At 54.2% G+C, this 16,407-nt stretch overlaps 2 protein-coding genes across 7 annotated transcripts in view; one reads left to right on the top strand and one right to left on the bottom strand.

Annotated features, from left to right (window-relative positions):
• Positions 1 to 16,407, top strand: part of DOCK6 (dedicator of cytokinesis 6) — a 54,863-nt gene that overhangs the window by 16,038 nt on the left and 22,418 nt on the right. For 3 of the 6 annotated variants that reach the window (XM_084781586.1, XM_084781589.1, XM_084781590.1), the window contains exons 11-25: positions 93 to 246; positions 361 to 488; positions 608 to 701; positions 1,152 to 1,314; positions 5,821 to 5,938; positions 6,027 to 6,097; positions 6,307 to 6,445; positions 6,531 to 6,632; positions 7,347 to 7,433; positions 7,646 to 7,877; positions 8,320 to 8,481; positions 9,197 to 9,360; positions 9,984 to 10,088; positions 13,899 to 13,994; positions 14,807 to 14,947. In XM_084781586.1, the coding sequence (XP_084637712.1) occupies positions 93 to 246; positions 361 to 488; positions 608 to 701; positions 1,152 to 1,314; positions 5,821 to 5,938; positions 6,027 to 6,097; positions 6,307 to 6,445; positions 6,531 to 6,632; positions 7,347 to 7,433; positions 7,646 to 7,877; positions 8,320 to 8,481; positions 9,197 to 9,360; positions 9,984 to 10,088; positions 13,899 to 13,994; positions 14,807 to 14,947 (1,956 nt within the window). Of the gene's footprint in view, positions 1 to 92; positions 247 to 360; positions 489 to 607; positions 702 to 1,151; positions 1,315 to 5,820; positions 5,939 to 6,026; positions 6,098 to 6,306; positions 6,446 to 6,530; positions 6,633 to 7,346; positions 7,434 to 7,645; positions 7,878 to 8,319; positions 8,482 to 9,196; positions 9,361 to 9,983; positions 10,089 to 13,568; positions 13,662 to 13,898; positions 13,995 to 14,806; positions 14,948 to 16,407 lie in introns of all 6 variants that reach the window. The other 3 variants (XM_084781591.1, XM_084781587.1, XM_084781588.1) reach the window with 3 other exon arrangements.
• On the bottom strand, positions 1,369 to 4,011 carry ANGPTL8 (angiopoietin like 8). The gene is made up of 4 exons (XM_084781592.1): positions 3,682 to 4,011; positions 3,386 to 3,547; positions 2,310 to 2,419; positions 1,369 to 2,199 (listed from the first exon to the last, which is right to left on the bottom strand). Exons 1-4 carry the CDS (start codon positions 3,976 to 3,978, stop codon positions 2,172 to 2,174), a joined length of 597 nt encoding a protein of 198 aa, XP_084637718.1. The 5' UTR covers positions 3,979 to 4,011; the 3' UTR covers positions 1,369 to 2,171.

The raw sequence follows: 16,407 nt of genomic DNA, 5'->3' as shown, positions 1-16,407 counted from the left end.
GGTGAGCTGGACCAATGGAGGGGGAGGCAGGTCCTAAGGGTTTGGCTCTGGGGAGGGACGCTGAGCTGGGGGGCCGGTGCGTCTCCCCACAGAATAAAGAGAAGCTGGAGAGGCTGCGCCTGGCGGCCGAGCAGTTCTGCACCAGGCTGGGCCGCTACCGCATGCCCTTCGCCTGGACGGCTGTGCACCTGGCCAACATCGTGAGCAGCGTCGGGCCACAGGACCGGGATTCCGACTCCGAGGGCGGTGAGGACGCGCGCCGCTTGCTGGCTCTCTGAGGCATTACACCCGTCTCCCTCCGTCTGCACCATTACCCTCTCTAATTCGGGTCCCCTTCTGTCACCCTGCCTTGTCTCCTAGAGCGCAGGCCTACTTGGGCGGAACGCCGTCGTCGAGGCCCCCAGGATCGAGGCTGTAGTGGGGATGATGTCTGCAGCTTCTCCGGCTTCCGTCCAGCCACGTTAACTGTCACTAACTTTTTTAAACAGGTGCCCTTGGTATAGGACAAGGGGCCTGGGAGGAAGGGAACACAGAGATTTTTTCCCCTGGGGGCCCACCCATCTTAGGGACTTTCAGCCCCTTGCTTTGGGGACCCTGTATCTGGCAGGAAGCAGAACGGCTCAGTGATGAGGACCTTTTCAAGTTTCTGGCGGACATGCGGAGACCGTCGTCCCTGCTGAGGCGTCTGCGACCTGTGACTGGTGTGTGGCACACCCGATAAAGTAGAGCCGTTGCTCACATAGTCACTTAGGACCATGCTGAGGATAATGGGTGCTGGACATCCAACCCCAGGGCATGGATAGACAGTGGAGGGAACAGGGCAGCTAATGGGGTCTTAGCTCGTGATGGGTGCAGCCACAGGGGACATCGGGACAGGCAGAGCCCCAGCAGAAGTGCCCCAGCTAGGTCACAGGGGACATCGGGACAGGCAGAGCCCCAGCAGAAGTGCCCCAGCTAGGTCACGGGACATCGGGACAGGCAGAGCCCCAGCAGAAGTGCCCCAGCTAGGTCACAGGGGACATCGGGACAGGCAGAGCCCCAGCAGAAGTGCCCCAGCTAGGTCACAGGGGACATCGGGACAGGCAGAGCCCCAGCAGAAGTGCCCCAGCTAGGAAGCTGAGGCAGGTAAAAACAAAGCCCCTTCTTTCCAGCCCAGCTCAAGATTGACATCTCCCCGGCACCCGAGAACCTCCACTTCTGCCTGTCCCCCGAGTTACTTCATGTCAAGCCCTACCCAGACCCCAGGGGGCGGCCCACCAAGGAGATCCTGGAGTTTCCTGCCCGTGAGGTCTACGCGCCCCATATCTGCTACAGGTAGTCTATGCTCCGTTCTTCCTGTGTGTGCATGTTTATGTGTGTGTGTTCTTGTGTGAGGGTGCTCAAGTGTGCACACCTGCATGTGAATGGAGGTCAGAGAGCTTTGGGTGCTGCTCTCAGGCACTGTCCACCTAGCTTTAAAAGCCTTTTTATTATATTTATTCATTTTATTTTGGGGATGAGGTGCAGCGCACAGCGCAGTGGGGGGGTCAGAGGATAGCTTGCAAAAGCCGGTCAACTGTGTGGGTTTTGAGAGTGCAACTCATGTTGCCAAGCTTGTGGTGACACCTTTACGCTCTGAATTACCTCAGGATCCCCACTTTTAAAAATAACTATTTTTTTTATGTGCATTGGTGCGCTGAGGCTGCCACTGCTGAGGCTGGCTAGGGATCCACCGTCTCTGCGTCCATGAACTCCTGATCCCCCTGCCTCTACCTTCCCAGGGCTGAAATGGCAAGTGTGTACTACCGCACCTGGTGGTTGTGGCTCTGCAGTTGGGACCCAGGGCTGTGCGTGGGGGCCAAGTGCTATGTGGACAAAGCGCCTCCTGCCTAAGAGGGGCCCCATTCTTACAGACACAGGCATGGGCACTCCATAGATTGCTTCTATTCTGTTATATTGTGGAGTGTGGGCATAAGGGAGCTCGTGGTCTTCTCCAGCCCTGCTCCGTGGGACTCTGTCTTCTGCCTTCCATCCCGCCTTCTTGCTTCTGTCTCTGCTCTGTCAGGAAGCGCGGTGCACTGTCCAAGCCCAGCCGATGGGCAGCCAGCTCTGTCGACCCTGCCCAGGGGCTTCATGGAGCGCGTTCAGTGTTCCTTGCAACGTGACTGGTCCTCAGTGGCATCCAGGTAGCCTCAGGCTGGGAGAGCTGCTGTGTGGAGTCTAGGGAGGGAGAGAGCTCAGTCAAGGCCAGTGTCGGGTAGAGATGCCCTTGACTGGACGTAGGCAACACCCCCCTGGCACCCCAGATGTAGGTCCTCTACCAGACTCACCTCTCCTGGATCTTTCGCAGCCACTGTTGCTGCTCTGCCATCTCCCGCCGTTGCCTCTGCACATGACCCGTGAGAGCCCATAAGAGGTGGCTCTGCTTATCGGCTCGATCCTGTAGGGTAGCATATAGACCTTAGCTGAGAGGGCTCTGGGTCACCTCCTGTCTCCTGACCACTGCAGGTTTCTCTGTTAAAATCCATGATACCCAAGCAAATGTCCAAGACCCTCTGGCCTCAGTTTCCCCATTTGTAAGGTGTATCTAAGATAGGACCTGCTTTGTATCATTTGTAAATGCACATCAAACAGTATTGATTGGGTTCTCAACACATGCCACCAGATACCATAATAACAGGCACTTATTGAGCACTGACTGTGTCCATTCCCTCTGCATGCATTTATTGAGCACTGACTGTATCCATTCCCCCTGCATTTTGAGGCTCTTGCTTTGCTTTGAAATGACTGTTGCTGCTCTTATTTTATTTTATCAAGTGTGTGCACAAGCCATAATGCAAGTGTGGAAGTCGGAGGACAACTTTTGAGAATGGGTTCATTGCCTCCACCATGTGGGCCCTGGGGATAGAACTGAGGCCGTTGGGCTCGGCAGCAAGCGCCTTTACCTGCTGAGCCGCCTTGTCAATCCCGTATTGGGGATTTCATTCATTCATTCACTTTGAGACAGGTTCTTATGGAAGCCACACTTAAGCCAGAGATCACCTTGGACACCTAATTCTCTGGCCTTTTATTCTCAAGTGCTGGGGCTGCAGGTGTATGACACCACACCTAGTTATCTTTCTCTTGTGACAGGGTATACCATGTAGCCCAGGCTGGCCTCTGACTGTGTAGCCAAGGCTGGCTTTAAACTTCTGCTTCTCCTGCCCCTGCCTCTGGAGCTCTGGGATCATAGGCGAGCACCACCATGCCTAGTTCTTGCCCTCGCTTGCAAATGGGAAAACAGACCCAGAGGTCGGGGTGGCTGGAAGCCCACATACACCTGCGAGGGTCCTCTGACTCAGGGTTCAGTGGTAGCTTCTGGCTGGGGAGCGGGTCTGTGTCCCTCTCAGACCTGGGGCCCCCTTACCTTTAAGGTCTCAAATTCTTGGTGGGCTTGGCCGAGCCAGGCGCCTCTCAGTTGGACTTGTAGTCTCCGGACTGTGTCCCGCAGAGCCTGCTGGGCCTGGGCCACTTCCCTCAGCGACCTGGCTGTGGCTTCTGCACGAAGCTGTAAAGCGTCCTCTTCCACCTGCTCAACCGATGGCATGGAATCAGCGAGGTCACAAACTCAGCTCTGTTCACCCAGCACTTTGTCACCAGCACAGTGGGACACCCTATCCTAGACATATGTTCACCCAGCAACACCCCAGCTCCAGTGCCCACCTGAATCTCCGACAAGCTGGTGCGAAGCTGCTGTGTCGCATCCCGACCCTGACTGACTTCTGTTCCCAGAAGTCCCAGGGCTCTGTCAAAGAGGTGCAGGTTGCGCCCAGCTTCTGCCAGGCGAGCCTCTGTGGCCCTGTACACACTGTTGAGGGTCTGGCCTAGCTGCAGGGCTCCATGAAAGAGCAAGGTCAACTCTTCATATTGAGCCGGCTCTGGACCACCCAGAGGGGCTACCGGGGCAGGTTCCACCGCGGTTGCTAAGGCACACAGGAGGCAGAGAGTGAGCACAGCCATGGCTGATGGTCTTGGGGGTGTGGTTCCTATGCCACTGTGGCCACCTTTTATTTCCACGGGCTGCCATTAACCCCCCCCCACCCTGGTCAATGGTTAGCCAGCCACTGTTGCACAAGGGCCTGGCAGGGGCACAGCCATTGCATCAGGCTGATGGCTAAGCAGGCCACGCTGAGATCACGCTACTAGAACTCAGCGCCAGCTGGGTAGGGTGCTGGGCGGGGGGAGGGGAGCTCAGGCCTGAGACCTCAGCACCAGGGTCTTCGTGACTACAGCACTGCCTTGAGCCTCAATTTTTTCATCTAAGCACAGCCACGGCCTCCGTGAGCCATGGCTCTCCACACACCCGATGCAGTGGGGCCAGTGCTGTTGGGCCACCCAGAGGGGCCACTGGAGAGGGCTGGAGTCTTGTGGCTGCCATTTTCACGGACTCCAGGCACTGTGTGCCATCTGCTCTCCTTGTCTCCCTCCTGCAAGCCGCTAATGCTTGCGTCACTGGGTGTGGCTGATAGTGAGGGGGGGGCAACGTGATAGACCCCTTCCCGAGGTCCTGGAGCCTGACTCCTGGCCCAGTCTATGATCCCTGCTAACTTGAATTTAACTTACGAGAAGACTCAGGTCCATTACTGCTCCTTATTTTTTTCCCTACCTAGGGGCCCCACATATAGTAATGAGCATTTGTTGAGCACACCAAAAGCACAGCCATGGCTTTGTTTGCAAATGGAAAGTTAATAAGTCAGTCAGGTGTGATGGGTCATGTCCATCCCAGCACTCTGGAGGCTAAGGTAGGAGAAACTTGAGTTCAAGGCTACAGAACTAGACTGCCACTTACTTCAAGAAAACAAGGGCTGAGGTAAAGCTCAGAGGTAGAAGGCTTGCCAGGCATGTGGCAGGCTCAGCATTCCACCCCTAGCACCCCAGAAAATGGCCGTGGAGATAGTCGATCATGTTGAGTGTTTGGAATAGAGCTTGACGCCCAGAGGTGTGCTGTGTGGTGACTGGCATTGAGGTTATTGGTCGTTGGTACTGCGCTATGAGGCTGAGCGGGCACAGATGCCCTCATCATATAGCTAAAGCAACAGAGGCCTGTGGGGCTAGGGTTTGTGCAGTTGCAGCTGGGGAAAGGAGGTGGGACCAGGACCCCCACCCCAGGTTCTGAGTCTGTCTGTCCCTGAGAGACAGATGCTGTACATAAAGTCTATGGGCCAACAAGGTGGTAGTGGGGTGGGGAGGCCCGTCATGCCACCTGGCTACCAGGGCCACCTTTTTAAAGGTTACTTTAGTTGTGTTAATTATATGTGTTTGGAGGCAAGGTATGAGCACAGGTGTCCAAAGAGGCCAGAGGCATCAGGTCCCCCTGTAGCTGTCTGATGAGGGTGCTGGGAACTGAACTCAGATCCTCTCAAAGAGCGGTGAGTGCTCTTAACCACCCAGGCACATCTCCAGCACTGGGCCCCCTTTATAGACCTCAGGTCCTGGGGGCTATCCCCAATGCCTGGTGTGCCAAGAATAGTGCCTGTCACCCCAGCACTTTGGAGGTAGACACAGGAAGTCAAATCTGCCCTGGGCTATGTGAGACCTCCCCTCTGGAATGTTTTTTGTTATTGTTTGGTTTTTATTTTTTTCTGAGACAAGGTCTCCTCATGTAGCTTTGGCTGGCCTAGGACTTGCCCTGTAGACCAGGAGAAGCTTGAATTAGAGTTCATTCTAATGCCTGGCCTTGTGCCTATCCTTGTCCCTTTGTGAGCCTGGGGTCACAGCCCACCGTCCTTCACGACCCTCTCTCTCATAACTGTCCCCAGCCCTCTAAAGGCTCTCTACCTCTCCAAAAACCTCCTTTTCCAGGAACCTGCTCTTCGTGTACCCACACAGCCTCAATTTCAGCAGTCGCCAGGGCTCTGTGCGCAACCTGGCTGTGCGGATCCAGTACATGGCAGGTGAAGACCAGAGCCAGGCCTTGCCGGTCAGTGCAGTGACCCTGCCCTGGGGGGAGGGGGATGGAGCAGGCACCAGTTGTCCCCAGTGGGTCCCTCACAGCCCCACTCCCACAGGTCATCTTTGGGAAATCGAGCTGCAGCGAATTCACTCGAGAGGCCTTCACACCAGTGGTCTATCATAACAAGTATGCTGGGCTGGGTGTCGGAGACATGGGCTGAACCCCCTGGAGATTCTGAGGGGGCCAGGGTGGCCAAGCGGAGGGCATATGCATGGGGCAGGAAGAGCAGAGGCTTCAGTTTCAGTCTGCAAATGAGGTAGGTCGAGGCAGGGGTAGTCATCCCATGAGAGCCCCGCCCCCTAGCTGGCCCCCACCCCCTGGTCCTGTCTTACCAGGTCTCCTGAATTCTACGAGGAGTTTAAGCTCCGGCTTCCTGCCTGCGTGACTGAGAACCATCACCTCTTCTTTACCTTCTACCATGTCAGCTGCCAGCCCCGGCCAGGCACAGCCCTGGAGACGCCTGTGGGCTTCACTGTGAGTCCCTGTTACCCCACAGCTTCCTCCCTTGACCCCCAAGGTCCCCCTGCCACACCTGACTCTCATCCATTCTTCTCCCCAGTGGATCCCTTTGCTACAACATGGCCGCCTGAGGACCGGTCCCTTCTGCCTGCCCGTGTCTGTGGACCAGCCTCCACCCAGCTATTCAGTCCTGACCCCTGATGTACGTGCCTGGGCCCCCAACACTGATGCCTTCCTTGCTCTGTCGTCCCCAACAGCCTCCTGCTGGCCTCCCTTCAATGCCCCTGAGTGCCTTGTAGCCTTGATGGGTACCCGAGTCTGTTGTGTGTCTCCTATGCAAGTCCCAGGGCTTAGCTTGGGTCTTTAGACTTGCAGTTAACTTTTACCCACCGGAACACCTTGCCGACTCTGGGATTTTAATTTTTTTTTTTTTAAGACAAGGTCACACATAGCCCAGGCTATCCTAGAATTCTATATAGTCAAGGATAACCCTGAACTCATGATCCTTGCCTCTCTGTCTTCCAAGTGTTGGGATGACAGGTGTATGCCACCATACCTAGCTCCCCTGCTGTCATTTTTGTCCCCTCCATCTGCCTCGTTATAGTGCTGCCACCATGCTCTTACCCTTCCACCAGCTAATGAACAAGTCCCTTTAAATGTTGTTCCTATGCCGATGCTTTCTCTAGGAACTGTTCACTCTGTGAACGTATCTCCATTTTCCATGGGTTTCCAGCCTACCCCAGGCTTTCTCCCTTCATCCACTGGGAATGGACTTAGAGACGGGTACCCTGCTATTCCCTCAGGCTGGGCTCTTCTCTGGTCATGGTGTTGCAATGGCTAGGGCCACAGCCTAGCCTGGTGGCCTGATGCGTGGGGGAGGGTCAGCCTGTGCCCACCCTGCCCCTCCCTCCCACAGGTGGCGCTGCCAGGCATGCGCTGGGTGGACGGCCACAAGGGTGTGTTCAGTGTGGAGCTCACGGCCGTGTCGTCTGTGCACCCCCAGGTACAGGGTGGGTTGGGCCCCAGGCTCCCTGGCCTGTTCCCCTCCTGCTAACCCTGGGATTGAGCAAGACTTACTTGTAGCTGGCCTGGAAAGGCCTGGCCTGCAGCCACTGGACATGACTTTAGTCTCTCTGACCCAGACTGCTGACTCAGGGAGGGGACTCGATTCTGCCCCCAGCTCTCTGCTGACTCCATGCCTTCCCCACAACTTAGGACCCTCACTTGGATAAGTTCTTCACCCTGGTACACGTTTTAGAGGAAGGAACCTTCCCATTCCGGCTCAAGGAGACGGTGGTGAGCGAGGGCACGATGGAGCAGGAGCTGAGAGCCAGCCTGGCAACTCTGCGCCTAGCCAGCCCAGAGCCCCTCGTGGCCTTTTCCCACCATGTTCTCGACAAGCTTGTCCGCCTGGTTGTGCGGCCACCGATCATTTGTGGCCAGATGGGTGAGCCACTGTGGTCTTCTTCCCCTACCTCTTCCTATACCTCATCATTTGTCCGGCCTCAGTTTCCTCATAAAAGTGACCCCCCGAGCGCTGCACCCTGAATGTTTTCCTATATAGTTCATTTCTCCGGCCTCAGTTTCCCCATAAGAAAAGTGACCCCAGAGTACTGCACTCTGAATCTCTTCCTATGGTCCATAGTTTCTCTGGCCTCAGTTTCCCCATATGAAAAGTGACCCCTGAGCACTGCACCCTGAGTTTTTTCCTATATAGTTCATCATTTCTCTGGCCTCAGTTTTCCCATATGAAAAGTGACCCCCGAGGACTTTACGATCCCAATGGACACTTGAGCCCTTGCACCTATGTTCCCTTCCCTCCTCCGGAAAGTGAATGGGGACCTGAGAGGCCTTGGGCTGTGGAAGTTGACCTTTGTCCTATCCGATAGTGAACCTGGGTCGAGGGGCCTTTGAAGCCATGGCTCATGTCGCCAGCCTTGTGCACCGGAACCTGGAGGCCGTCCAAAATTCCCGTGGTCACTGCCCACTGCTGGCTGCCTATGTCCACTACGCCTTTCGCCTCCCTGGCGGTGAGCTCAGCCTGCCGGCTGGTGAGTGTTACTGAAGAACACTGGGCCACAGGAAATATTGGTGAGGAAAGCACGCTGAGTGAAGAGAAGAACACTGTCAAAGAAGAGTAATAATAGTGTTCAATTCGTGAGGGCACCGAGAGCCACTCGTGAGAGTGAGCCTGGAAAGTTCTACACAGTGAGCAGTCACTAAGATCGGCCTTGGCGGGGTGTGTGTGTGTGTGTGTGTGTGTGTGTGCACGTGTGCGTGCATGCATGCGTGTGCGTGCATGGGTGTGTGTGTGTGTGTGTGTGCGCGCGCGTGTGCGTGCATGCATGCGTGTGCATGCATGTGTGTGTGTGTGTGTGTGTGTGTGATGTCTGAGGCACTGGATTTGAATCCCCACCCCAGAAAGGAGAAGGAGAGGCAGAAAGGCAGGAGCAGGAGGGAGGGCTTGGCCTGAAGGGTCTAGCCTGCACAAGACCTTGCTTTCATCCCCAGTGCTGAAGAGAAGAGAGTTAGCTTTTCCCCATTTGTACGTAATGATTAATAGCTGTGAACACACACACTAGGCGCTGTTCCAGTGTCTTCTGTCTGCCTCAAGGTACTGTGCAGCAGTAACCACGTTCAACTCCATTCCACAGGGAGAACGTGGAAACTGGGAGAAGAGCAGCGGTGTCCCCCAGGGCTACCATCTGGAAAGGGACTGAGGTCGTCCTGGCAAGTGTTGAGCTAATGGATTCTCTCTCCCCTCAGGGGTCCCTCCATCAACTGTACAGGCTGCCACGCTGGCCCGTGGCTCTGGCCGCCCCACGAGCCTCTACCTGGCTCGTTCTAAGAGCATCAGCAGCAGTAACCCTGACCTGGCCGTGGTCCCCGGCTCTGTGGACGATGAGGTGTCCCGCATTCTAGCCAGCAAGGTAGGGCAAGGGGGCCCTGAAACCTCCAGCCTCATAGGCCTGCAGGCTCGGTGAAGGAAAACGGCAAGTCGCTGCTCAGAAGAAGGCTGTCCCAGCAGAGCTCTCACAGCTGCGGGGCTGGTCGGGTGTTTTGCCTGGAGAATGGAGGGATGGGGCTTGGCCTGGCTCAACAGAGTATAATGTACATGCAGCGTGTGCACACCAATACAAAGGTGTGCATACATATGTCCCATGCACATATGTGCACAGATGCATGTACATGTGTAGCCTATGAGCACACATACATTGATATATGCACACACTGCACGTACACATATATCCCTATGCACACACATGCATGCACTTACCCCACCCACATACATGCACAGGTACGTATGGACAGGCCCCATATGCACATGCATATATGAATATATATATGTACACGTTCTCCATGTGCATATCTACATGAGTTTGAACACAGAGCACTCTAGGCGGTTACACACTACATGACCACAGGCACACCACACATCTCCCAGGTATGTGCATGGCGTATATGTGGTCTGGGGCAGTGTCCACGCTTGGTCACCTGTACCTCCTTCCCTGTGCTTGGCCCAGGACATCATTCCTTCTCTGTGTGTCTTCAGGGTGTCGATCGCTCACACTCCTGGGTGAATTCTGCTTATGCTCCGGGAGGCAGCAAGGCCGTGTTGCGGCGGGTGCCCCCATACTGTGGGGCTGACCCCAGACAGGTGCTCTCCCTACCTGCCTCCACGTGTGCATCTCCACCCTTGCATGAGTTCTTCTTACCTTCTTGGCTGCAGTGAACTAACCCAGGGGGCTGCCTGAGGGACAGCGAGGACCCCACATGACTGGGGCTGAGGCTGTGGAGGTCTGTGCCGTAGGTATCTGTGGTCAGCCTTGTGCTGCCACAAAGGCCTCTGCTCGGGTGGGGGTGTGGCTCGGTGGCAGAGATCTTTCATAGCAGACCTGAGGTTCTGGGTTCTATCCCCAGGACCACCAAGAAGTAAAAGTACAGTTAAGAAGCAAGGCGCACACCTTTGATCCTAGTGCTTGGGAGGCAGAGGCAGGCGGGTCTCTTGAGTTTAAGGCCAGCCTGGTCTGCATGGTGAGTTGGAAGCCATCCAGGACTGCATCCTGTCTTAACAAACAAACAAAATCATTTGAGAAAAAACAAAAATCTGCTTGGCAGTGGTGGCACATGCCTTTATCCCAGCAATCGGGAGGCAGAGGCAGGCGGATCTATGTGAGTTCGAGGCCAGCCTGGTCTACAAAGTGAGTCTAGGACAGTCAAGGCTACACAGAGAAACCCTGTCTTGAAAAACCAAAAAAAAAAAAAAAAAAATTTTAAGCCCAGACAGAGACAGAAGACTCTGGGGTGGTATGTAAATGATACAAATCATATGCAAATTACCCACGGACAGCTTCACTGCATTTCCCCTACTCTTTAACCCATCTTTGTTGTAGGGGACTTCTTTTTTTTTTTTTTTTTTTAAGATTTATTTATTTATTTATTATTATACAGTGTTCTGCCTCCATGTATACCTGCACACTAGAAGAGGACATCAGATCACATGATAGATGGTTGTGAGCCACCATGTGGTTGCTGGGAATTGAACTCAGGACCTTTGAAAGAGCAGGCAGCGCTCCTAACCTCTGAGCCATCTCTCCGGCCCCCTGTAGGGGACTTCTAACCATCTTCTTGGCATATTCCACCCTTAGAAGGGTAAAGTAGCCCTGGACCCCTGTACTTCCCCATCTGTTTTCATACAGGGGTGTCCCCAACTTTACCCTTTCCCAGGGACCTGGGAGGGGCTTTGTCTACAGTAGGCCTGAGTTCTGGTCCTCCTTGGCTCAGGCCTTGTCCTGTGCCCCAGGTTTGGCTGCCTCTCTGAACCTCTCAGTTTTTAAGATGAAGATTGATAGCACACCAAAGTTTTAGCTGCCTGCCTGTAATCCCGATGCTTGGGAAGCAGAGGCAAGAGCTCAAGGTCATCCTGGGCTACACTGAAGTTTTTAGGCAGTCTGGGCTACATCAGACCTGTCTCAGCAAAACAAAACAAGACAGACTCAGTAAAGTGCTCAATGACGTGGTCCCAAGCATGCACATTGGTTAGGTTCTCAGTGGGGTTTCCTGAGCCGCAGCACACATCCCTGAAATAGACATGTGAGCAGGCTCAACAGGCTGGAGTTAGGGCTCAGCAAGTAGAGCCCTGACCTAGCATGCACACAGCCCTGGGTTCATCCCTAGCACCACATAAAGCAAGCTTGGTGGTACATGCCTATAAAGCTAGCCTTTGGAGACGGAGGCGGGAGGATCAGGAGTTCGAAGTCATCTTTGGCTACATAGGGAGTTTGAGGCCAGCCTAGAGAACAGGAGATCCTGTCCCAAAAGTTAAATGCTAAGAACGGGCTTCAAGGATAAAACATGTGCTTAGCCTGTGTGGCTGGTCCATACTGGGCTGGGGATGGGACCCAGGGCCTTGAGCAAGCTAGGCACACACTCTTCCAGCTCAGACCCAGGCCAAGCCCGCCCCCAGACTTTAACTATACATACTAGATTTATTTTATGTGTATGAGTGTCTAACATGCATGTATGTCTATACTGCACTTGCCTGGCCCCCTCGAAAGTCAGAAGAAGGCATCAGATCCCCTGGAACTGGAGTTACAGACAGTTGCAAGTCACCACATGGGTGCTGGGAGTTGAACCCAGGTCCTCTGCAAGAGGAGCCGGCGCTCTTTAACTGCTGAGCCATGTCTCCAGACTCAGTCCCTATAATTTTTCATCAGGTTGCCCTCAGTTTTCTGAAGGGTCAGTTAGGGCTTGGAGAGCCAAGAGGAGGTGATGAGGAGGTAGCAGGGTGCTGTCCCAGCGAGGAAGTAGTCTTCCTAGTATGTGGCCAGGCTTAGGCATGCTGAATAACCTGCGTATGCTGGGCCACGGGAGCTACAGCACGGTCAGCACCAGGGGCTGCTGTCAGCTCCATCACCAGGAAGCCAGGCACTCTGTGAAGCCCTGAGTAAGGCTGGCTCAGGAGGCCAGGGTTGTGGTCCAGGGCGCTTGGCACACACCCTCTTTATTGTCTTAGCTTCCTTGCTTGTCTTTCTCCTATTTCACAAATCACCTGCTGGTCCTGCCCTTCAGTTTAACTCCTGGCCTCATCCACCCTCCATCCTCCATGCCTTCCTCTGTCTGCAGTGACACCTGACTTTGGGGCCTTAGCCAACCTTTGTGTCTGCTGTGCCATCTGCACTCACCCCACACTGTCACCACATTGTCACCATTACTCTTGACTCCATCCTCCCCACCTGCACCCCATTTGCTCCCCCCCCCCCACATCCCGGGTGCTGGGGATGGAGCCCAGGCCTTGCACATGTGAAGATAAGGGCTCCATCACTGGGCCAAACCCCAGCCCTTGTTTTCATTGTTGGTTTTGTAGTTTGTGGAGTGTTGTTTTGTTTGGTTGTTGTGTTTTGAGACAAAGTCTAGCTGTGTAGCCCGTGACAGCCTAGAAGCCACACTCTTCCTGCCTTCCTCCTGAGCGCCACGTATCATGCATAGAAGGGTGGCCCACGGTGACAGAGGCAGCGAGCTGACGCAGGCCCCCTCTTCTCCCCCTTTTCTTCATCCTCCCTCTTTTTCTCCCTCTGCCCTTTCTTTTTCCTCCCAGTTCTTCACCTTCCTTCCCTCTCTTCTTTTCCTTTTCCTTTCCTTTAATTGTGAGATAAGGTCTCCTTGACTTGGAACTCTCACTCCTCCTGCCTCAGCATCCTCAGGCTTACCGATGTCCCACCTCACTTGCCTGCCTCAGCATCCTCAGGCTTACTGATGTCCCACCTCACTTGCCTTCCTCTTCCTCTAAAGCCACTCATAGTGCCACAGGGTCCCACGCTCATAGCCTCACCTAGTGCTAGACACCTACAAAGGTCCGACCACGAAATGCCATCAACATGGCCAGCCTGGGCTACTTGAGACCCTGTCTCAAAAGAAACCAAATAGGAAGTCTCTACCGTGTGAGCGACGCTTCTAAAGATGTGTTCAACCATCACATGAACTCCCCCTGTGTTCGTGCTGACCAGTCTCATCTCTCTGTTTGCCCATGCCCACATGGCCCGATCCTCCCTCCATCCCCGCTGCCTCATCTGTTTCCCATCCACACCACTAACTAACTCATCTGCCATCCCATACTTTCCATCCCATCCCATCTTAGGCCATCGACCGCAACTCTAGCCGTGCCTCCTCTTACCTTGAGGCCTCCTCCTCTGGCCCGCCAGCCCCTCAGCCAAGACACACTGTACAGAAGGTAGAGGGGACAGCAGGGTGGCTGATCTGATGCCTGCTCCATGGCCAAGGGGTCCAGGGCTTCTCCTCACGGTCAGAGGCCAGCAGGGGCTGGAGCCTGCTCTCTTCTCATTCTGCATGGCCTCCTGCTGCTCTGACTGTCTGACTGTCCCCACCCCCAGGCTTTGGGCTGCATCCTTAAGGGGGGGGGATGGGAGGGGCAGCTCCGGGCTCTTGGTGACCTTGTCCGTGCCCACAGCTGCTGCACGAGGAGCTGGCCCTGCAGTGGGTGGTGAGCGGCAGTGCGGTTCGTGAGGTGGTCCTACAGCACGCCTGGTTCTTCTTCCAGCTCATGGTGAGGACCTCCTCATGGGAGACCCTTGAGAAAAAGTGCTTTGAAACTGCTCTTGAAACCCTAAGAAATGGTCTTGAGACTCCTGCATACGGAGAGGTGGGGGACATCTTGACAGTGAACCCTTTCTCTGGAGAGGGCTTCTTAACCCAGAGACGGGGCCTCCCTCCTCCAAGAGACACCTCGCACTGAGAGGCCAGGCTTGCAGACCCCCAGATTCCTTCAAGTGTGCCTTCATGTCCCCTTCCCCAGTGCCTGTTGGCCCTGTCCCCACCATCTCCCGATAGTCCTCCAAGACAGAGAGCCCTCAGTTCCTCAAACTCATCTGCCAGGACTGGGGAGAAGGTCCCGTCAGTAAAGTGGTTGCCACACACATGAACACTGGAGACACAGAGAGGGCCGGACCTGAGGCATGGCCGCAGTCCCGGCTGTAGTCCTGATACCTGGGAGGGGGAGACCGGAGGGTGCCTGCTACTTACAGACCAGCCAGCCTTAGTGAGACCTCAACCCCCGTGCATGTACACTCAACACACCCACAGAACTCTGGGTTCTAAGGCTCCACTCTGGTCCCACCTACTGCCCAAAGCCCTCCCACTGCTGCTGTCTACTCAGACCCCACCCACATAGCTTTCTCAAGGCCCCTTAAACCCACCGTTCTTATGCTAAAGCTCAGAGCACCTCCTTGCCTGTAGAGCCCCACCTGTGGGTCATGCACCCCGGTTTCCCTCAAGCCCTACCAATGTATCTTAAGCTCCTCCCACAGCCCTCACGTACCGCCCATGTGACAGAGCCCTGTCCACTTGCCACACCCCCAGGTAAAAAGCATGGAGCTACACTTGCTCCTAGGCCAGCGACTGGACACTCCCCGCAAGCTGCGCTTCCCTGGGCGCTTCCTGGATGACATCACAGCCCTGGTGGCCTCTGTGGGCCTGGAAGTCATCACTCGAGTCCATAAGGTGAGGAGAGACTCAAGGCCTCTTGGAGGAAAGTGACCAGGGGGACAGATGTAGTGCCCGTGGATCTGTTTATCCATGGCCTTTTTCTTGAGTGTCCATGGTATACACAGCCCTGGCAGGAGGCAGAGGCACAGCAATAAACAAAACAGATCAAGTCCTTGCCTGCGAAAAGCATTTAGAGGGAAAAGGTGAGATGGGTGAGGCCTGGAAGTTGCAGGCAGGAGGAATAGCAAGGGTCCGGAGGTAGGCTTGTACCGGGAACTGCGGAAGTGAGCATAACCGAAGTGGGGTAATCGGGAGAAATAAGAGTTGATGAGGACATGGAGGGTGGGGGACACATCCTGTGGTCCTCAGCACAGTACCAGTATGCAGCAGGAACATAATAAATAGATGTTGCAGGCTGGAGAGATGGCTCAGAGATCAAGAGGCTGCTCTTCCAGAGGACCTGAGTTCAATCCCCAGCAACCACATGGTGGCTCACAACCACCTATAGTATGATCTGATGCCCTTTTCTCTGGCCTGCAGGTGTACATGCAGGCAAACACTGTATACATAATAATAAATAAGTAAATTTTTTTAAAAATAGAAAAAAAATAAAAAATAGCTAGATAGATGTTGCTATTCTGAGACCTTCATGCTCACTGAGGCCCAGAAATACCAGTTCCAGCCTGCGCAGGGATTAGACAAGCAGTAGTCATGATCACAGTGTTCTTTTTTGTTTTTATTTTCCAAGACAGGGTTTCTCTGTGTAGCCCTGGCTGTCCTGGACTCACTCTGTAGACCAGGCTGGCCTTGAACTCACAGAGATTTGCCTGCTTCTGCCTCCCAATTGCTGGGATTAAAGGTGTGCGCTACCACACCCGGCTGATCAGTGGGGGTTTTTTTGCTTGGCAGCAAGCACCTTTCCCCCTCTGAGCCAATGCACCAACCCATCTCTTCTGATTTTACTTTATTCTGTTTTTAGACAGAGTTTCACTTGTCTGGAAATTACTATCTTGAACAAACTGGCTTCAAACTAGGAGAATCACCTGCCTCTGTCTGCTTCCTGGGTGCTAGGCTAAAAGCATGTGCCACCATGGTCAACTTTCGGCTTGTTTTGTTTTGTTTTGTTTCTTTTTTGTTTTTGGTTGGTTGGTTGGTTTCTTTTTGTTTTGTTTTTCAATACAGGGTTTCTCTGTGTAATCCTGGCTGTCTTGGAACTCACTATGTAAACCAGGCTGGCCTTGAACCCCCTGCCTATGCCTCCTAAGTGTTGGAATTAAAGGCATTGGCCACCAACACCCAGAAATTCTCCTGTTTTTGTTTTTTAAAGAGGTTTATTTATTATGTATACAGTGTTCTGCCTGTTTATAGCCCTGCAGACCAGAAGAGGGCATCAGATCACATTGTAGATGGTTGTGAGCCACCATGTGGTTGCTGGGAATTGAACTCAGGACCTTTGGAAGAGCAAACAGTGCTCT

Source organism: Acomys minous (genome assembly GCF_964271855.1).
Source record: "Acomys minous genome assembly, chromosome: 5".
NCBI classification, from domain to species: domain Eukaryota; kingdom Metazoa; phylum Chordata; class Mammalia; order Rodentia; family Muridae; genus Acomys; species Acomys minous.
Note: the sequence above shows the minus strand (reverse complement) of the source record. Positions and strands in the feature narration are given on the sequence as shown.